Source organism: Paroedura picta, chromosome 7 (assembly GCF_049243985.1).
Source record: "Paroedura picta isolate Pp20150507F chromosome 7, Ppicta_v3.0, whole genome shotgun sequence".
NCBI lineage: Eukaryota > Metazoa > Chordata > Lepidosauria > Squamata > Gekkonidae > Paroedura > Paroedura picta.
This window is the reverse complement of record NC_135375.1, coordinates 75464608-75487548: the sequence shown is the minus strand read 5'-3', so window position 1 is coordinate 75487548 and position 22941 is coordinate 75464608. Positions and strand designations below refer to the sequence as shown.

General features: G+C 40.6%; 1 protein-coding gene across 47 annotated transcripts in view; it reads left to right on the top strand.

The window, feature by feature from the left end:
- PTPRD (protein tyrosine phosphatase receptor type D) overlaps positions 1-22941 on the top strand; it is a 1533354-nt gene that overhangs the window by 1404219 nt on the left and 106194 nt on the right. For 21 of the 47 annotated variants that reach the window (XM_077344981.1, XM_077344985.1, XM_077344991.1 and 18 more), the window contains 4 exons: positions 976-990; positions 1918-2030; positions 12268-12387; positions 14426-14523. In XM_077344981.1, coding sequence (XP_077201096.1) covers positions 976-990; positions 1918-2030; positions 12268-12387; positions 14426-14523 — 346 coding nt within the window. Of the gene's footprint in view, positions 1-975; positions 991-1917; positions 2031-12267; positions 12388-13865; positions 13899-14425; positions 14524-22941 lie in introns of all 47 variants that reach the window. The other 26 variants (XM_077345006.1, XM_077345003.1, XM_077345002.1 and 23 more) reach the window with 7 other exon arrangements.

Genomic DNA, 22941 nt, shown 5'->3' with positions numbered 1-22941 from the left:
ACATGCCATATTGCCTGGCCAGCTCACTTGGCTGCATGGGTTTATTTGCCCATCCCTCCCTGCCTGTGCACTAAGGCTTTTGTTGTGTAGAACAGTGGTCCCCAACCCCTGGTCCCAGGACCAGTACCAGTCCTTGGATCAGTCAGCACTGGGCCGCGGCTTCTCCTCGTCCTCCTCCCCGGCTGCTGCCTCGAGGGCTGCCCTGCCACTCTCCTGCCGGCTTACCTTTGGTGCTCTCCAGCAGCCACCATGGCTGGGGCTATCCCTCATCATGGCACTGCACAGCTGCTACTGGCAGTGCCCCCCAGCAGGCAGCGAGAAATCAGGGGCGCCAGCAGGAAAGCAAGTAGAGCAGGGGCTCAGGTGGTGGCAATGTCCCTCAGCAAAAGACTACCCCCCCTGGGCCTCAGTAAAATTGTCAAGTGTTGACCGGTCCCCGTTATTGGGTGGAAAGCACAACACGGGGTGCACAAGTTGTTGTGTTCACAGGGTTTTGCTCTTGCTTCGTTTATTTGTCACAATGCAGATGGTATCAGCAAGGGGGCCAGATATAATTTAGGAAAACAAGCATGTGCCCTTTTCCCCTGAGTGTACGGATCAGTCGATGTCAGGGTCCTGTTGTCCCATGCTGTGCCAAAGCTTCTTTATTATAATAAATTTGTGGTCAGTTTTACTCCAAAAAGAAGTGAGTGTCTGTATGGGTGACCGTCTGTCAAAGGGGATCCTTTGCCTTCACTGCTCTAACCCCATTTTAGGTGCTAGGGCCACAAAATACTTTCTTTGGATGTTTGCAGCATTCTCAAATTTTCTATTATTTCAGAATATCAGATGCTTTCATCACATGTTACTTCCCAGTTTCAATAACCTCTACCTTTTGATTCTAAAACATTATTTCGTATTGTCATATTATTCTGTTGTCATTGGCCAACTAACATTTAACCTCTTTCTCCCCTTCTTTGCTGCATAATAATGGAGTAGTAAACCTGACAGGTGAGAAGTGAAGAAAAATTGTTCTTTCTTTTCTCAGAAAAGGATAAATGGGAAATAAGATACCAAAAAAGTACTTGTAGAAGCCTGCAATACTATGCATACTAACCTGAAAATAAGCCCTTTTGAACATCGTGGAACTTCTAAGTCAACAAGCATATGATTGCACTACAGATGAGCCCAGCCTGACAGATAATGCCTTAACACAGCATGGAAATTTCATATCTTTAGAATTCAGATACTCATATAGAATGTTTTTTTTTTATTTTATTTTGGGGCTACCAGTGAAAATATATCTAGTCTTTCATATTTGTTTTCTGTAACATTTTCCAAGCTAGCATAAAATCGATTTACAAGAGTAGACTACCTGGATCTCACTTGTCATGATGTTCAAATCAGAAAATGCAGTGTAAAAGGAAATGGCCCATTGCTGAAAAAGAAAGGGTGTTTAAATGTTCCCTCCTCTTAGATAACCCTGGAAAAGTTCCAGATTTGTAAGGATCTTTCACATGCCTTGAAATTGTAGTCACTGGCCTCATTCACAAAAAAGTGAGACGTGACTGAATCTCAGTGAAATCAATGTAACTGTAGCATTTAACAGTAGGCTTAAATTAATTGCAGAAGGATTTAGCCATGCATAATTATTTTGGACTGTACCAGCTTTCCCAAAAAAGCCCATTATCATAAATGATGACTATGGGCACTAACTGCATGAAGATTTCCTTCGTATTGTTTCATATTAATTTCAAACAGTACATGTCTATATCAACATTATTCTATTTTTTAAATTGCATTGTTGTTTTTCATGGGTTTTACAGAATTTTATCCATTATCATTTTAATAAGTACAAGTGCTTAAATATATATCCATCCATTATTATTAACATCTTGATTAATCTTCTTAACAGTCATGTTTGTTTTGCACATGTAGGAAAAGGGCAGAGACAGACTCTAGAAAGAGCAGCATACCCAACAGCAAGGAAATTCCTTCCCATCATCCCACAGACCCGGTTGAGCTGCGACGCCTTAATTTTCAGACTCCAGGTAAGATGCCAGATATTCTTGTTTATACTTCTGTAAGCTATGTATTGTCAGTAACTACCCTAAGCGGAAGGCAGGCATAGAATGCTGAATTTAATTATTTTCAATCACATGAACACATGAAGCTGCCATATACTGATTTAGACAATGGATCTATCATGGTTAGCATTGTTTTCCCTGAGGGCTGAGCTGATGACAGCACCCTTGAGTCCGCCATGGGGATGATATCATTTGAACCACGTCCTGTCTTTAGAAATACCATGGGGACCTGAACTGATTGTTGTCTCTGCCCTTGTGCTGTTTTCAACAGTCCAAATCTTGGGGGTTTGGCTCTTGAAAACAGTAGCAACTTCCCCCATGACATGATCCCCATCAGGACTGGGCCTCTGTAGCATTTGTACACATAGGGCATTTCATCCCTAAAATGGCAGCAGCAGTTTTGTGTTGTGCTTTTGAATACAATTATGTCTAGCTGAGCACTGAGTGGCAGCAACTCTCTAGAATCTCAGGTAGAGGTCTTCATATCACTTTTATCTAGGGGTGGTAGAAATTAAACTGGGACATACTTCATATAAGGTAGATGTTCTACCAGTGAGTCACAGCCCCGCTCCTAATTGAACTTAATGATTTTCTTATTTGGATTCATGGGAAAGATTTTAGTCTGATAAAAGTTTCATAAGGTGAACCTTATTCCAGATGAGTTCATGATAGGAAGTAGCACCAAATTAATTATATTAATTTGCATACTTATATTTAACTAGGGGCCAAGCCTGTTGCATTCAGGAATACAATGGGCACTAGATTGGGGGGGGTGGGGGTGGAAGAATTATGTGAACAGCCTCCTCCTCCCACCAGGACCTGGAAAGGCTGCAGGCAGCTGTTAGGGAACTCACTGGAAGGGGAAGCTCTTACTCGGCAGGGATCTGTAATATCTGAGCCTTGGAGGGAAGTGGAAGGAAGAGAGGTGGTCAGCTGGGGGATGCAAGGTGATTGGCTGATTGCTGGACAAACAGGCAAGCTGGTTCGAGGAGGAGGCACGCAGGCATGACAGCCACCCTGAGTGGGTATTAAGCACTGAGTGGCACTTGAGCCATGAGACACGCTCCTGCTCCAAGGCCTTACCAGTAATATTTAGTGGAACAGCTAAATCCATACATATAGACCAATGCAGAGAAAATGCATCACTTCCTTTGATTACAGTTCCATGATGGGACAATTCATGATCATGTTCTTCCTCCTTCCAAATCCAAACTGCCCAAGTGTGACCCGTGCTTCCAAGCACCAGTCTCTAGCATGAGTCAGAAGTCTAAAGATAGACTTCTCTATCTTTAGCTCTGGATGAAACCCTAGATGAAACCCTAGTAATGCCTTCAGACAGTCAGGAGAAGCAGAAGAAAGGCAGGAGGGAAAGGCTGGAGGGGGGAAGTATATGTGATCAAGAAGTAAGATGTGTTACTCCTACAGTGACTTAATCTAGTGATTTGTTGATTGCATCTTGTGATACTTCCAGTACTTACAAAACCCTGACAATTAAAGGAACTCGGTTAAACTTGAGAGCCAGTTTTACTTTTACCCAATACTGTTCCTGAGAAACTGTATTTGTCATTTCATGATTAAAACATCAAGTGTTGACCAGACACAAGCAGTTCAAACTTGCAACATGCCCTCCACCATATGCATAGAGTCCCATTCCATTCATAGAGTCTCATGAACTATGAAAGAATAAAAATAAATTTTATTTCTAAAATGACAAAAGTAGACCATATCATGGTAAAAGATACAGCCTGGGCCTGAATACCCCAGATTAAAGTACTCTATACCCATTTCCCAACTCCTTGCTATGCTTGAGCCCTGAGGATGACCCACATCTATGAAATAATTGCCGAATATCAAATTCCACTGGCCAGCCTGTCAGATGAAATCTTTTTAATATCACGTATTTTACCTATTATCACCTATTTTACCATTTACCTATATGAATATACCTGAACATTACAGTTATCTGATACCAGATGTGTGATAACCTAAGAAAAGGCCTTCCTTCTTAGTAGTAGCACCAAAACTGTGGAATTCATTCCCGAGAGAAGTGCAACTGTCTCCCTCTATTATTGTCTTCCCACCCATGGGTGAAGATCTTGTTATGTCACTTGATTTTCCATTATTGATGTTCCTTCCTGTTTCCTATAACAGCTGTTTCAGATTTGTACATATCTGTTTATCTGTACATTCTGTACATTCATTATGTTTGGTATACAAAATACTTCTTCTGAAGTACATGCAAGTTCCAAGGATGTTAGTGAACAGAAATTGAAATGCTCGATAATAGTATATTTAGAACAAACTTTTACTTTACTGTGGTTACTAAGATTCAAGGACCAAATAATCTTTTTTTAAAGAAGTTTTTCTTAATAAAATGAACACATTCTGTTAATTAAAATATAATTTCAGGATTTTAACACTTTGTTACACAGCATTAAGAAAATCTTTAGGAGCACATTTCTCCAACTTACAATTAATAAGATTATTACAGTATTTGCTGGCGTATAAGACTACTTTTTCCCCCTGAAAAACCTGCCTCCAAGTGGGGGGTCATCCTATACGCCGGGTGCACTTCAGTTGGGATAGACATAGCTGCCCATAGTACTGTAATGTAATGTAACAAACTCTATATTTTGAGTGGAAATGTTGGGGGCTCGTCTTATATGCCCAGTCGTCTTATACGCCAGCAAATACGGTAGATAAAATTTGTTTGGGGTAAAGCAGAGCTGCTTGAAACTCAACCCCTCCAAGATGGAAGTCCCATGGCTGGATAAGAAAGGAACAAAGAACAAGGAGGGGACAAACATAAAATTAGCTAAGACCTGACTCATTGAATGTCTCTGCAATTTAGACAACAGGTTACAACAGTGTAGGAAAGGAACCGGAGAGGAAGTGCATTTACCTTGCCTAGATGATGTACAGCTAATGACTGTATTAACTGCTAGGAATTTGGGTATGATTCTTGATAATTCCTTATGTAAGAAGGCTCGAGTCACTAAAGTAGCTCAGCTGGTGTTTTATCATTCTATGTAGGCTAAGCTACTAGTGCCCTACTTGGCTCCAGAACACCTAGCCACAGTGATTCATGTGATGGTCACCTCCAGGTTAGACTTCTGTGACTTGATGTATGTGGGCCTACCCTTGTCCTTGACCTGGAAACTGCAACTGGTCCAGAATGCAGCAGCACAGGTCCTCACAAGAAGAACATCTTGGAGAGCCTCTATCAGGCCTTTTCTTAGACAATTGCAGTGGCTCCCAATTGAATTCTGGATCAAGTTCAAGGTTTTGATATTGAGCTTCAAGGACATCCACAATCTGGGTCAGCATACCTGAGGGACTGCCTAACTGATTATATTTCCCGAAGAGCACTTCACTCAACCAATACAAACCGGCTAGTGATCCCTGGCCCTAGAGAGGTATGTCTTCCTCAGCCAGGACCTTGGCCTTTTCAGTTCTGGTTCCTACCTGATGAAATAAATTCCCAGAAGAGCTGCAGTACCTACAGGAACTTTCCCAGTTCCAAAAGTCTGGCAAAATGGAAGTTTTCAGCCAGACTTTTGGTTGGGGCCAGTAAATGACCAAATGACACCATCTAAATGGACCCTCCCCAAGAACAACCCATCCCTGAATAGGATAGCGTGGGAATGCAGAAACCAAAATTTTCTGCTGATAAGGATCTGAAATAATTTTAACTGCTCTTAATTGTTTTAGGTTATTTCTCTCTTTTCCTGTTTTTAAATGCTGTGAATTGCCCTGAACCAGTAATACCAAGAGGGGTAGGGGTGGTATAGAAATTGAATTATAAAAATAAATAAATAAAACTAATACCACAATTGCAAACCTACATTAAATATAAGTTATGAACTTTAGACCATATATAATTCATATTTGTTTTCTCCATGTAATCCTCTTCAGTGCCTGGGGGCATCTGGAAAAACCCTATTGTGCGCCAAGCAGTGTTTCCATAATTGTACCAATTAAGGAATCTATTTCCCTATTCAAAGATATCCAGAATATTATTGCATATCTGTACAATCCACATCATACCAAGGGTTTTTTTTAATGTACAAAGGGGAAGAAGCTTAGAAAAGGTGAGCAGACAGCATATGTGAACAAACCCATAGTCTAAAGCATCTTGGGCAATTCATTGGGGAAACGGCAATCTTAAACAAGTTACCCCAGTCTAAGCTCATGAATGCCAAGGACTTGTACAATAAAAATTGACAGCTATTGTCTCAGTTGAGTCTAAATAGAAATGCAACAAACTGCAGAATCAGAAACACCACCAATATAGAATAGGTAGCAGGACTGGGAAAGAGTTATCAGTACATCTTTATTTTTTCATCTACAGTGCCTGGAAATCCCATGGGAATTCTTATTTATTTATTTTATTTATATCATAGTGGCAAGACACTGAGGTTTTCAAAATGAAAATAAATCAAGAAACATCTGTAAAATATACCAGAGCTAAATTAATCCTGTTCTTTAAAAATACCACAAGAATACAACCAGTTTTTCACAACTACCAAGAAAATGAAGAAATATGAAGAGATAATGCAATCTTATCTGCAAAATTACTAGTTCATGCAAAGAATCCACTTTAAGATGTAGCTTGAATATTACTCCATTTGTCATTATGTGTTTTGTTGCTGAGAATGAGATGTTGTTTCCATATGTACATTCCTACGTACACTTCTTAGGTGGATCCATATACCAGAAAGAAAACTGTATCTTGCCCAATTTTATCAGAGCCAGTATAAAAATGTAATGTCTCCAAGATATTTCAGTTTATAAGTCTTACTCTTCTGTACTAAATTTCCTAAAATATGCAGGATGAAAATAATAAGTCCTACAAGCAAATCTTACATGTTCTTTTATTAAGGAGAGCAAAATCAGAATACAAATATAAGAAAGCCTTCACAAGAATTTTAAATGAGTGAAAAGTACTTGAAGGAGACATTTCAGTGAATTCTAAGAACATAATAAAAGCCATATTGGATCAGGCCAGTGGTCCATCTAGTTCAACACTATGTGTCACACCATGGCCCAAACCCAAGAGCCATCAGGAGGTTCACCAGCAGGGCCAGAAGCCCTCCTACTATTGCTGTTCAAACACCAAGAAAACAGAGTAACGCTTCCTCAGAAATAGTATTCCACCTATAAGTCGTGGCTAATAGCTAAAAATGGACCATTGCTCCATATGTTTATCCAATAATGACTTAAAGCTGTCTATGCTTGTAGCTGCTATCACTATCTCTGCTTGTGAATTCCATTTGTTAATTATTCTTTAGGTGAAGTACTTCCTTTTATCTGTTCTAAATCTATTTCTCTGTAATTTCATTGAGTACACACAAGTTTTTGTATTGTTGGAAAGGGAGAAATGTACTTTTCTCTACCTTCCCTGTTTCATGCATAAATGTGTAAAGTTCTGTCATGTCACCTTTCAACCATCATTTCTCCAAGCTAAAGAGCCCTAACCTCTTTAACCTTTCATCATAGGGAGGTATTCGACAACCCCTCTTAATCATTTTAGTTGCCCTTTTCTGTACTTTTTTTCAGTACTATAATATGTTTTTTGAGGTGCATAGTATTCCTAACTAGGGGCAAAGTCCGTTGTATCCAGGAATACAACAGGCGCTAGAACTTGGGAAGAGGAAGGGGAGGAGTTGTCTAGTCTGTAAGGACATGGGGTTGAATATGTGTGTTGTGTGGGTGGTTGTAGTGGTGTGGTGACAAATGAGGGCATGGGTGTGGAGTTATGGATGTCAAGAACCTTGGTTTGGAATGCTCGTTGAGTATGGGAGAGGACTGACCTTGGGGAATTGTGGGAAAGTGGCTTTTCAGTGGCCTCCCTGTCAGCCAACTGTTTGGCAGAAGGATTAAGTTCCCTGTCTTCAAAAAGAATGCCCAAAGCCATGCCCTCAGACTTCCCTCCATTGCTCTCAGAAATACCTCCCTCCCCTCAGTCAGGGGCTGTCAGAGGCTCCCTTCCCAGCAGGCTTGAAGGGAGGGGGGTAGTAAGAGCACTTGCCAGCCTCCTACCAGCTCTGTCAGTGTTCTGAGGCAAAGTGAGGGAAGTTACAGTTGGACATGAGAATTAGGACAGCCTTGGGGTGAAAAGGGCTGGCGCAGCCTGTCCAAGCCTCTGTTCTCATCCCCTTTGGCAGTCCTACTGACCTCCTCTCCCGGCGGTGGCCAGGGGCATACTGGCAGTGATGTCTCCATATTGCCCCTGGATGGGCGGGCCCTGTCTGAGGAAGGGCCCAAATCAGGATGTATGAAGCACATCCCAATTGGGCCCTGCCTCTGACAGGCCATGCCCACTCTCCGCCCACTTAGCCCTTAGCGAAATATTATATAACAGCTCCTGCGTTTACAGATAAGGCCATACCATAGTTTTATACTGTAGCCTTGAGATATTTTCAAACCCCTTTCTAATAATTCCTAGCATAGCAATTGCTCTTTTTAATGCAGTCTCATACTGAGTTGACATCTTTAGTGAGTTATTAACTATGACTCCAAGATCTCTTTCCTGGTCAGTTACTGCCAGTGTAAATCCCATCAATGTATATTTATAGTTAGCATTTTTGGTTCCAGCGTGCATTACTTTGCACTTGCCCACACTGAACCTAATTTGCCACAATTATACCTATGTGCCCAGCTTTGACAAATCTGTCTAATGTGCCTTAAAGTCCTCTCTGGTTCTTACCAACCTGAACAACGTAGTGTCATTTGTAAGTTTAGCCACATCACCATTTACTCCCAAGTCCAAATCAAGGGGGAGAAAGCAGAGGAAATAACCAATGAATCCTCACCCCTCCCCAACTCCAAAGAGAGAGGAGGGGGGAGAGAGGAAAAGAACATGAGGGATGGTCCAATGCTGGTCTAAATGACTGTAAATAAACAAACTGTGAAGGATGGTGGAGAGACAAAATTCAAGTAAAATAATAAGATTCTTTTAAAAGCCAAGCAGAACCCTCCCCCATGCACACAAGTCCAAAAAAGAACCCAAAAGGAATAGATTGACCAAGTTTTAAACCAGTTCCAAGGAACCAATACCAATAACCAAATCTGAATGAAGGAACCCCCCAAAACAGCAAAGCACCACACAAATAACTGCAAGCCATACAATCAGAAGAGACTAAAACCTAAGACTAATGGCCTCCCCATATACACAAATACAAACAACCAACCCTGCACCAAGCCCAAAGAACAAATGATATATATAAATATATACAAAATAAGATACAGCTCCCGCTAAGTACAGTACAGCTCCTTTTACCATTGGGCTACAGAGATTCCTATCCCTCCTCGCTTCTTTTGATTTGGAAAGAACCCTTGAGGAGTACTGAAAGTTAATTTTGTAGGCCTTAAAACATTCCCCCCAACTGGTAATGAGTAAAGTCAAATACTTTACCACTTCTAAAGGCAGAGAATTACAGAAAACCATAACGGTTCCTTCCTGCTCCTTTAACAGAGGGTTATGATGCACAATAATGTAATTAGGGTATTAAATCTATATTCCTGAAGCAAATTTTTTTTTCTATAGCATAAGTACACAATATTTGAGCATATAATCTGCTGTATCCCTCCTGTTCAGATTATTCACACTTTTTTTGCATTTCAAACAGAAAGAATGTATAATTCAACCAAGGAGCATTCACATCTTGAACGTATTTGAAACTAACTGCACAAACTATATTAACCATACAAGATTGCTTCAACTAGATAGATGTAATAATATCTAACCTATAGCCCCTTTGAGCCACTTGAGTATGTTGAGAAGAAATTTCTCCTCAAAGATAAAATGAGGGGAAGGATTCATTTAAGTCTATTTTAATAATCCAGAATTGGAATTGAGCTTTCCAGGTTTATTTTTATATGCATAGCTGTATTCCAAGTTGTGGCTCAATGTGTCCCAACTTAAATTCTCCACACCAGTAAAAGTAGTGATAGCTGGCATTTTGAAGTGTGAACAGGAGACAAGTCTGTAAACTCTTGGCAGATATATGACAAGCAGCAAAAATGAATCCTGGCTTTCTTTGTTTCTCCCCATATCTTAATTCATCTTTTCATATGGCATGGCGTTCACTAAAAGATGCTAGTCAATACTTAGCATCTGTGAAGTGTGACTCAGATATTAATGTATATTTGATGTTGTCTTATGACACCATGTTATAATGCAGCCCTATGCAGATCTACTCCAGTCTATACCCATTAATTTCAATGCATTTAGACTTGAGTAACGCTATATAGGGTTTTACTGTGGTACTCAGCAAATGTGAATGTTTAGATTAATTTACAGTGAAGGTGTGTTCTCTCTTTCACTGGTAGCATTAATTTTAACAGCTCACACATTTGTGCCTTTTTATTGCATGTAGCATAGTTTCTTTTATGTTAATAATACCAATTCTAACCCTATTTACAAAAAACTGAGTCAATATTAGTTTGTGTGGAAATACTGCAGTTATTTTGTGATCTCTTCTTGTAATACTTAAACTCAAGGGCTGGTTGCCAATGAAATTTGATACAAACATGCATGTTCTTGTTGCTGTTTGACTTGAGTTAGATGTGCCTTACATTTCTATGTGTTATTTCTTTTTCCCCGTTTCTTTATTCAATGGAGGAAAAAGTAGTCATTGGCATGTTGTTCCTTATGAATTACTAGCATGTAGGAAGGCTTCCCATCTACTCTGTCTATATGTGTTTGTTAATACATTTCCCTAGCATACCTAAATGATGTGAATATGTATCAGAAAAAGTTTGCATTCTGCATTGGAGATCCATAACATTAGCTTTCTCACCATTTGGCATAATATTATGAAGTAGGATAATGCTTTCTACATAATATTTTGCTTTTGAATTCTGAGTTAAATTGTTGTGATGGTTAGTCAGGACCTGATGCATATGCTGAGAAACCATAGTTATTCTGAAAATGTACCATTCTTTTAAACATTAAAAACTGGTACATATACTATTTATCTGTGGATACTATATTTCACAAATATAGTAGATAAGATTTTTGATGGAAGATTATTTGATGGGCATAAAAGAGTATAATTGTAATTTCCATTTATTAGAGTAAAAGGTAAAAGGTAAAGGTAAAGGTATCCCCTGTGCAAGCACCGAGTCATGTCTGACCCTTGGGGTGACGCCCTCTAGCGTTTTCATGGCAGACTCAATACGGGGTGGTTTGCCAGTGCCTTCCCCAGTCATTACCATTTACCCCCCAGCAATCTGGGTCCTCATTTTACCGACCTCGGAAGGATGGAAGGCTGAGTCAACCTTGAGCCGGCTGCTGGGATTGAACTCCCAGCCTCATGGGCAAAGCTGTCAGACGGCTGCCTTACCACTCTGCGCCACAAGAGGCTCTATTTATTAGAGTACTGTAAAGTATTATTGAAAGGCACTCCATCATAAATAAGAATGTTACTACAATATCAACTAGATCAGGGATAGTCAATCAGTGGTCCTCAAGATGTCCATAGACTACAATTCCCATGAGCCCCTGCCAGCGTTTGCTGGTAGGGGCTCATGGGAACTGTAATCCATGAACATCTGGAGGACCACAGGTTGACTACCCCTGAACTAGATGATTACTTCTTGAAGATGTTCAGTGTCCCCCCCCCCCCAGTTCTGCTAATAAGTTAATAAATCTAAAAGATTTTATGCCTTCTTTGGATATATTCAGAGGTTGAAATTCAGAAGGATGTTGATAAAGATAAATGATAGAGAACTACACTAGGGACCTGTTAAGATCAGTTAAAACCACAGTAAATTAATGCTTGCTTAGTTAAAACTCATAATCATTTTTAATAATTTCTACATGATGGGACCTCTCAGTGGAGAGGGTTCCAGAGATGGACAAAGTTTTCTTCCAATAGAGGAGTACTCCCCAAAGTGAGTCCCTGGCCCAATTCTTATGTTTTAAATAGTAATTACATTCCATGGCTATCACATTAAGATCCCATTTTACAGTGTGATGGCCCATGAATTTAGCAGGATGCATTTAGTTGTATGGTTCTCTAATGTTAGTATGTTGGGATGGTTGCATATTCCGACCTATTCTTCCTATACTGAGTGCAAAGAAATATTGTGCATGCAATATTATACATTTGTCTTTGTGTAACTGACTGATTATGATGGTCTTCTACTGCTTACTAATTTGTTTCCCATTTCCAATTGGCTTTACTTTTTACAGCTTTGAGCAGTAATTCAGTCCCCTACGCCTCCCTGATTGGCTCTGTGTCCTCTCTCTCTAGCCAAACTACCACTCAGTCCTTATATGATAATAACTCTCTCCCACGATTCGCTCGAAAAGGTCTAAACATCTTTGTCTCTATTATTTTCTCTGTTCAGTCACTGTTTTAGATGTTCCATCCTTCAACTTCCATTTCTGAATACGCCTAGCATTCTTGTGCTTTATTTACTTTATAGAAGTTTTCACTGGGGTGCTCGATCTGGATCACATAAATTTGGTTTCTAGTAACAAAAAATGTTTAAACATTCATTCAGCTTAAATGTTGCATGTGACCATGTGGGAGACAAATTATTTCAAGTACCAAATATCACTAGCTTGAATAACTTTCCTTGCAAGAAATAGTTTCCGCAATGTCTGTATACTTTCTCTTATTCACTAGATCTTACAATAAAAAATTGGTAGACCACACAATCAAAAGACTATTGTGTTTGTAATTACTTTGGCTACACAATAGTATGCAATAGTATTTTCTCTGCCATAAACAACATTTCAATGATTTGCTGCTGGTCTTTCCTCATAGACTTTTTCAAGCTAGGTAAAAAGTAAAAGCATTTGATGAATGAATCATATTGTCATTTCCAGGTCATGTGAAGCTGTGCTGCAGCAAATTGCAAGCTAGCTTTCTGAAAACATGCCATTCAAATTCATGGTGGTAAAAAAAACATGCACAGTGCAAAAAAATTGGCTTCCAGTTTGAGCCCCTCACTCCGTTCTTTTAGTCATGCTTTGGTTTTAGAATTTCAAGACATCATGGGGTTCACTAGTTCAAAAATTTCCAGCCATTTGTGTATTTATTCTAGCCATGAGCATTAAAAAAAAAAAAAGGAAAACATTTTGGGTGGGTAGAAACCCATTCATATGATTGATTGATTGATTGATTGATTGATTGAAAATAAATCTCCATCAATAGTGGGCTTGCTGAAACCTGCAGCTGGCAGGTCATGCTAGCTGACCCCACATCTTCTACCTCCTTTTCTTTTTCCTTCTCTCTCAGCTTCACCCTATACTTTCCCCTATCTCTTTCCCATCCCTTATTTAAGCCTTGTCTGTATTCACTATTTTTTCATTGGTAGACAAAGATGTTTACACCTGAAGTAGATTGTAGGTAATTTCTGGGGGTTGGTAAAGGGACTGGGGGATCTCTTCAGAGGTACTAGGATAAGCCAGATGTTGTTGTTCAGCTGAACTGACTCTGTGCAACCCCTGCCTCTACAATCTGCTACTAGTGAAAACATTTTTGAAGCTCAAAATGTCTGATGTCTAATCTTGTCTTTATTGACTGTTGTCTGTAAGCAGCGTGCATGTTACTCTGGCAAACCATAATTGCATGTGAATGTCCTGAACTTTGTAAAATATTAAAACATTCATTAGGTTGGTTGCCTCCCACATCTTATTTAGACAACTCATATTAGCCAATCCCCCAGCACTCAAAATATACTTATCACTTCTAAGCTTTTCATTTTTCGTTTTAATTTGCATATAATTTAGTTTTTTTCTCTTCTTTCCTTTTTATTTATTCTTACCATTTCCTTTTGCAGGTTCAAGTGACTCTGGTAACCTTCATTCTTCAAGTTAGTTTCCCTCATAAGTCACTTTACTTTATGTCAATACTATTATTTACTCTTTAGATTTCTTTAAATGGCTTCTTCCCCAGCACCATTTGTTCACCTAATTCCAGCACAGTTTCCATTTCATACAGCGCAGGAAAAGGGGTTTGATATGACACTAAGAGTCATTAGCCAAAGCAAAGGTCAACATCAGGTCTAACTGTCTCATTTTTTCCCACCTAGCTAACCTCATTAAGTCTTGGCATAATAACTTTTTTTTCTTTTACACTAGGAATGTTAGCTTGGGAAATATGCTTGGTGATTTTTATTTTTATTTTATTTTAATATTTTGGAAATTTGGCTTCAAAGCTCATCTCTCCAGAGCATGTCTTGCTTTAAGTGACTAAACTATCTGCCTGCTTCTTTCACCTTATGACATCTTTACTATTTACACATTTCTAGCCATTCTAACTGCTGTCTTTTCTAAGTCTGGGATTCAGGTACCCTCTGTCTTCATTTTTAAATTATATAATTTCTCTGTTCCTTAACAGGTATGGCTAGCCATCCCCCAATACCTATTTTGGAACTTGCAGATCACATTGAAAGGCTGAAAGCTAATGACAATTTGAAGTTCTCTCAAGAATATGAGGTAATTGTTTAAATTTCTAATACTAAGAAGTAGATTTTTAGACTATTTAGACTAATACTAAGAAGTAGATTTTTAGACTATTTAGACTAATACTAAGAAGTAGATTTTTAGACTATTTATCTATTTGTTTTAATAAGAGGTTTACTTTATTAAAAAGTAGGTCTCACTGAGTTCAACAAAACTTCCTTCCAAAGTATACAAGCATGTTTAGTACTGAAGCATTGATGTATGTGTGAAATTTTGAATTTCAGATACTTCTTAGGTGTACCTCTTAAGGAGCCAAAGTTCGTTTGAGAGTCAGCACGGTGTAGTGACTAAAGACTAAAGGGATCTGGAGAACCACATTTGATAACCTACTCCTCCACATGCAGCCAACTGGGTGACCTTGGGCTTGTCAGAGTTCTCTTAGACCTATTCTTGCAGATCAGTTCTCTTAGAGCTCTCATTTCCACGTACCCCACAGAAACATCACAGTGAAGGGCAGTATATAAGATAATGAATGAATGAATCAATGAATCAATGAATCAATGAATGAATGGTGTCTGTCCCTGGAATGTGGACCAATCTGGGCACCTAGCAAACATGGGCGTCCGTGTGCAATTTTCCCGCCCTTACCACCACACACATGCTGCCTGCAGAGGGCAAAGAAACTGCACCTGTCTGCTCAGCCCTCTGCACGGTGGCTGCTGCCAGCCCTGTGATGGTGGCAGTGCCACCAAAGACAGAGGCCATGGCTGGGACCAGGCTGCCATCTCCTGTGAGGCTCAGTGGCATCGAGGGCAGCAGTGCTGGAGGCAGCAGCCCTACAGCGGTGGAGAGGGGGGCAACATGCGGGGCCAGGCTGCTGCCTCCAGTGGGGCTCACTGCCGAGGAGGACAGCAGAGAGGCAGAAAGTCCTGCCGAGCCCCCATTCCCCCAAAAGAGAGAGAGAGACCAGCTCGACATGGAGAGGATCAGGTGGAGTGATGCAGGTGGGAGTGGTGGTGGAGCTGGGAGGGGGGCCTCTAGTGCCAGTTGCATCCAATTATGCAATGGGCTTTATAGCTTTTGTTGTTGTTATGTGCGAAGTCGTGTCCGACCCATCGCGACCCCATGGACAATGATCCTCCAGGCCTTCCTGTCCTCTACCATTCCCCGGAGTCCATTTAAGTTTGCACCTACTGCTTCAGTGACTCCATCCATCCACCTCATTCTCTGTCGTCCCCTTCTTCTTTTGCCCTCGATCTCTCCCAGCATTAGGCTCTTCTCCAGGGAGTCCTTCCTTCTCATGAGGTGGCCAAAATATTTGAGTTTCATCTTCAGGATCTGGCCTTCTAAAGAGCAGTCAGGGCTGATCTCCTCTAGGACTGACTGGTTTGTTCGCCTTGCAGTCCAAGGGACTCGCAAGAGTCTTCTCCAGCACCAGAGTTCAAAAGCCTCAATTCTTTGACGCTCGGCCTTCCTTATGGTCCAACTTTCGCAGCCATACATTGCAACTGGGAAGACCATAGCCTTGACTAAACGCACTTTTGTTGGCAGGGTGATGTCTCTGCTTTTTAGGATGCTGTCTAGATTTGCCATAGCTTTCCTCCCCAGGAGCAAGCGTCTTTTAATTTCTTTGCTGCAGTCCCCATCTGCAGTGATCTTGGAGCCCAGGAAAATAAAATCTGTCACTATCTCCATTTCTTCCCCTTCTATTTGCCAGGAATTGAGAGGGCCGGATGCCATTATCTTTGTTTTCTTGATGTTGAGTTTCAAGCCAACTTTGGCACTCTCCTCCTTCACCCGCATCAACAGGCTCTTTAGTTCCTCTTCACTTTCTGCCATTAGAGTGGTATCATCTGCATATCTGAGGTTGTTGATATTTCTCCCTGCAATCTTGATCCCAATTTGTGACTCCTCTAATCCCGCATTTCTCATGATGTGCTCTGCATACAAGTTAAATAGGCAAGGCGACAGTATACAGCCTTGCCGAACTCCTTTCTCAATTTGGAACCAGTCAGTGATTCCATGTTCAGTTCTCACTGTTGCTTCTTGACCTGCATATAAATTTCTCAAGAGACAAATAAGATGTTCTGGTATTCCCATCTCTTTAAGAACTTGCCACAATTTGTTGTGCTCCACACAATCAAAGGCTTTAGCATAGTCAATGAAGCAGAAGTAGACGTTCTTCTGGTACTCCCTAGCTTTCTCCATGATCCAGCGTATGTTGGCAATTTGATCTCTAGTTCCTCTGCCTCTTCGAAATCCTGCCTGTACTTCTGGAAGTTCTCGGTCCACGTATTGCTGGAGCCTAGCTTGTAGGATTTTGAGCATAACTTTGCTAGCATGAGAAATTAGTGCGATGGTGCGGTAGTTTGAACATTCTTTGGCATTGCCCTTCTTTGGGATTGGAATGTAAACTGACCTTTTCCAATCCTGTGGCCATTGTTGAGTTTTCCAAATTTGCTGGCATATTGAGTGTAGCACTTTTACTGCATCGTCCTTTAAGATTTTGAATAGTTCAACTGGAATGCTGTCACTACCACTAGCTTTATTGTTGCTCAGACTTCCTAAGGCCCATTTGACTTCACATTCCAGGATGTCTGGCTCCAGGTCAGTAACTACCCCATTGTGGTCATCAGGGATGTTAAGCTCGCTCTTGTATAGTTCTTCTGTATAATTTTGCCACCTTTGTTTGATCTCTTCTGCTTCTGTGAGGTCCCTACCATTTTGGTCCCTTATCATACCCATCTTTGCATGAAACATTCTCTTCATATCTCCAATTTTCTTGAAAAGATCTCTGGTCCTCCCCATTCTATTGTTTTCTTCTATTTGTTTGCACTGTTCATTTAAGAAGGCATTCTTATCTCTTCTAGCTTTTCTCTGGAATTCTGCATTCAATTGGGTGTATCTTTCTCTTTCTCCCTTGCCTTTCACTTCCCTTCTCTCCTTAGCTATTTGTAAAGCTTCCTCAGACAGCCATTTTGATTTCTTGCATTTCTTTTTCTTTGGGATGGTTTTAGTTGCTACCTCTTGTACAATGTTGCGAACCTCCGTCCATAGTTCTTCAGGCACTCTGTCTATCAGATCTAATTCCTTAAATCTATTTGTCACCTCCACTGTGTATTCGTCAGGGATATGATTTAGTTCATACCTGAGTGGCCTAGTGCTTTTCCCTACTTTCTTCAATTTAAGCCTAAATTTTGCAACAAGAAGCTCATGATCTGAACCACAATCAGCTCCTGGTCTTGTTTTTATTGACTGGATAGAACTTTTCCATCTTTGGCTGCAGAGCACATAGTCAATCTGATTTCTGTGTTGACCGTCTGGTGATGTCCATGTGTAGAGTCGTCTCTTGGGTTGCTGGAAAAGAGTGTTTGCTATGACCATTGTATTCTCTTGACAAAATTCTACCAGCCTGTGCCCTGCTTCATTTTGTACTCCAAGGCCAAACTTGCCTGTTATCCCGGTTATCTTTTGGCTTCCTACTTTAGCATTCCAATCCCCCATGATGATAAGCACATCATTTTTGGGCGTTGCTTCTAGAAGGTGTTGTAGGGCTTCATAGAACTGATCAACTTCATCCTCTTCAGCAGCAGTGGTTGGGGCGTAGACCTGGATCACTGTGATGTTGAATGGTTTGCCTTGGATTCGAACTGAGATCATTCTGTCATTTTGGGGATTGTATCCCAAGACTGCTTTTCCTACTCTCTTATTGATTATGAAGGCTACTCCATTTCTTCTGCGAGATTCTTGTCCACAGTAGTATACCTGATGGTCATCTGAATTAAATTCACCCATTCCTGTCCATTTTAGTTCACTGATTCCTAAAATGTCGATGTTCAGTCTTGTCATTTCTTGTTTAACCACGTCCAGCTTGCCTTGATTCATGGATCTGACGTTCCAGGTTCCTATGGAATAAAAATCTTTACAGCATCGGACTGTCTTTTCGCCACCAGTTACTTCCACAACTGAGCGTCCTTTCGGCTTTGGCCCAGCCGCTTCATTCATTCTGGCGCTACTCGTACTAGCCGTCTGCTCATCCCCAGTAGCATATTGGACACCTTCCGACCTGAGGGGCTCATCTTCCAGCGTCATATCGTTATGCCTATTGGAACTGTCCATAGAGTTTTCATGGCAAAGATACTGGAGTGGTTTGCCATTTCCTTCTCCAGTGGATCACCTTTTGTCAGAGCTCTCAGCTATGACCTGTCCGTCTTGGGTGGCCCTGCACGGCATAGCTCATAGCTTCACTGAACTACGCAAGCCCCCTTGCCACAACAAGGCAGCGATCCTTGAAGGGGGGCTTTATAGCTAGCAAACTCTTTAAATGTAGTTTCTTTTCTTTGTTACACTTTCTTTGACTAATTCGTAAGATGTAAGGACATTGAAAATGATTATGTAAAAAGTTTGAGAAAAACATCATGAGAAATAACAGGCTGAACTAAAGAAAAAGAAATATTTCAATGGACAATATGGTTAGTGTGCAATAGTAAAAGCTGTGTTATTAAAAACTTTTTTATGCATACACCTTGGTTAACCAACGCTTCTCATGGCTAGAACTATGTTGTTACCCAAATTGATACTTGTGTCAGGGTCATGACATGCAAAACAGTTACTCTTTATACCCTTAACAAGATGAAAGACTAGAAATATGAAATGCAAGGTAGAACAAAACCCTGAAACAACATTGCAATATGGTGAGACAGTAAAAAAAGTCTAGGGAGTAAAACTAATTACAAAGCTGAACGGAGTAAATGGGCTCCCCTTATAGAATCTAAAATGCAATTAGGATTTACAGTGGAATTAGGTCATGAGGGAAGGGTACTTAACTTGGATGAGTGGTTACAGAGTTTCCAAATGTGGTGGTTGAGATATCAGGGCAGCAATCTGAGCAGCAGCATTCCCTATGTTTGAGATTAAATTGCCTTTTAAGGCTAGGTGAGTTCTGGAGGCCTGTAATTAATATGCTTTTTGGAGTATCCCAGTTGGTGAGTTACTCGTCTGTGAGAGTGTCCTTGGAACTTTGTGGGCCCCTGTTTTGGTATCAAGTTGTATCATTTTATCCAGGTCTCTGGGAACTCAATAAGAGGGTCTTTATGGAAAGTGCAACTACAGGAGTCCCTGAGGCGGAGAAGGGACTTTATGCACAGTGTCATCTGGAAACAGAAGTCCTATAGTTTTCCACTTGCAATAGAAAGGAGGAAAGAAGACATGCTGCCTGGGTGGCTCACCATTACTGGTATACTTCCATGCTCAGTGTTGAAACTCAGTTGGAAGCTGGGCATTTTGCAGGCACAGTTGCTTGCTGTGATAATGACTGCACACCTATCACTGAAGGAACATATCAAGATTGGCTGGGCAGCAAGGAAGCTACCTTGTAAGTTTTAATCATGGCTTGCCAGGTATGAGATTCTCTCCCTCCTGGCTTCTGCCCCCTAAAAGAGTGAAGTCACTCATCACTACTGCTGATCTGCTCCTGGCAAAGTTGAACAAGGAGCCTTTTGCAAGCACCCCAGCATGCCATGAGGGCAGCTGCAAATGTGGTGCCCTTTAAGATGCTCTGGATGCAGTACAGTGAAACCAGTGAAGCTTCAGCTTAGTCCAAGATGACCTGTGAGCATGGCATGCTGGGCAAGATACGTCTCCTTTGGTATCCTCTGCCTCAAGAGGAAGTAAAAAAGGAGGAGGAAGACCAAGAGTGCTCTCCACTCTCAGTGCAGCCTCACACAATATTATTAATTCATCAACAAGTAAAGGACATAAAAGATAATGTGTTGTCTTGAAGATAACTCAGAAGTTCCACCTTGACAGAAGAAGAAGAGTTGGTTCTTATATGCTGCTTTTCTCTACCCGAAGGAGTCTCACAGCAGCTTGCATTCACCTTCCCTTTCCTCTCCCCACAACAGACACCCTGTGAGGTGGGTGAGGCTTAGAGAGCCCTGATATTACTGCTCAGTCAGAACAGCTTTATCAGTGCTGTGGTGAGCCTAAGGTCACCCAATTTGTTGCATTGTGGGAGCGTGAAGTCAAACCCGGCTTGCCAGATTAGAAGTCTGCACTACACCACTACACCAAGCTGGCTCTTACCTTGAGCAAAAGGCCAGAGTCAAGTGATGCATGACTGTGTCACTGGGTCCTTGACTGTCTTCAATATTAAGCTCTGTTACCTGGTACATTTAACTGGGAATCCTATTCCCCATGAGTGCCAGATAACAAAGCTTTTACTGTAATTACGGTTTGATAGCATGAATTATTTGGAAATATTTTGCTGCAGAGCGGTTTGTACTGATACCATCTGATATTTTAAAACATGTCCAGTTCTGTTACAAACACCTGCAATAAGAAATAAGAATACTGAACTACTTAGAATCCGAAAGACTGAATTTTTTCTCCTTGGTTACCGATTACGGTGACTCAATAGTAAATTCAACTCAATTTAATTCACTTGAAATCTGCCACTGGAAATTTTAGACCAGGCTTTCTCAATCAGGGTTTAGTGAAATCTTGGGGTTTCTTGATGGCCCTTCAAGGATTTTCTAAATGGGTAGAAGTTAATTAATTTAAATATATTTTTAAAATATGTTGAGCATTTATCTGGTGAAATGACTATATATGGTCAGGTTGACCTGCCCCCCCCCAATGACCAGTGATGGGCCTGAAGGGGCCCCAGGTGGATGTTTACACAGGTATGCTTCCCAACCATATTCTGCAGTATTGTGCTACTTCTGGGGTTCCTCAAAGCTGGAAGAATGTTTCAGGGGTTTCTCAATGGTATAAAAATTAAGAAATACTGTTTTAGACAGAAAATTTTTAAAAGATAGTTTCTTATGTAGCTTAGTGTCCAGTTAATCAGGAGAATGACACAAATATGTATTCTTTCCACTACTTTATATGCTCTGAGTGACGTGTTGGTCCAGTGGGTATATTTTTCATGGATTAAGGATTCTGTTTGATATTATTGTTAGAAACCGCAGCAGCATCTACCCATTATTATCTCTCCTGTCAATAATTCATACATTGTGGGCTATAACAGTATCATAACAGGAACTGCTTATGGAATACCCTTTTAATAGCCCATGTATTATAACTCTCTAGATACACATTGACACTGTAGACAAAATGGCTCTTATGTCAATGGGTTGTGAATGAAGTGACTTGGACCACATATTTTAAACACCATAAACTATTACTGCTACTTGAAAAGGACAGTATGGTTTATCATGCAAACAAAATAGACAAAGCACTGCAGATTATAAAACAAATTCTACCATTGTTTATTCTGCCAGTAACCAAAGACTTTTTTTGGTCAGTGCAGTATGTTAGATGTCCATGACTATCAAGAAGCCAAATCTGTTTCCCTGCTTCTTTCTGTATTGCTTTCAGTATCTGCTGCTTCATATTCCATGTTATAAAGTCAGATCCAAATACCTTAGTTACTTCATCAAATAAACTGAAACGAATACAATCCTACTGCCCTCTTGACATATGGACAAGAGCAAAGTATTTTAATGATGTAAAAAGCAGCTGCTGTCACAGTCTCAACCCCATTAAAATGCCCATTAAAACATTAAACTACCAACATGCCGGCAAAAACCCCGTCCTCATCACTATCAGTATGAGATGGAGAGAAGAAGATGGGAGGGAGCGATGTATACTTCCAACTCCCAGGGGGGGAGCGATGTCCCTAATCCGCTGTCCCTTTATATACAGAGAAGGTATAGTCAAGGCTACAGAGTACAGATACTCAGTGCATTTAAATGTCTTTGAAAGGAGAGGTTTAAATTGCAGGTGATCATTTACCATTAGAATAGATTCAAATGAGTAGCCGTGTTGGTCTGAAGTAGCACAATGAAATCAGAGTCCAGTAGTACCTTTAAGACCAACAAAGATTTATTCAAGGTGTGCGCTTTCGAGTGAAAGCACCCTTCGTCAGGCTATCATAGTCTCATGATGACGTCTCATGAAGGGTGCTTGCACTCGAAAGCTCACGCCATGAATAAATCTTTGTTGGTCTTAAAGGTGCTAATGGACTCTGATTTTATTTACCATTAGAGTACATAATTGCAACTGTGTATCATGGTGGTCCATGATGGTTGATGGTTCATGCTTTGCAAACTGCACATACCACAAACCATGAACTGAACTGCATTTTTTGGGGTCATGCCAGTCGCTAGACTCCCCAAGTTTCAGATCCCCAAGCACTAAAGCTCTAAACGGATGTGTGTATTAAAACAACTCAGTCCAAAAGGCACTAATCTTGTTTTGTTGTTTTAATGTAACCATCCAGGATGAATTCTTCTGCTTTTCTGTTCTGCATTTCTCTCACAGTTTCAGTGTACAATGCAAATATATGGATTTGACAGCTGTTAAAACTCTAAGGGTTATTTATTTGGAAACGTGTTCTTTAGAATTAAGCGATGATACAGTGATATGAAATGAGCCTGCGCACACTGT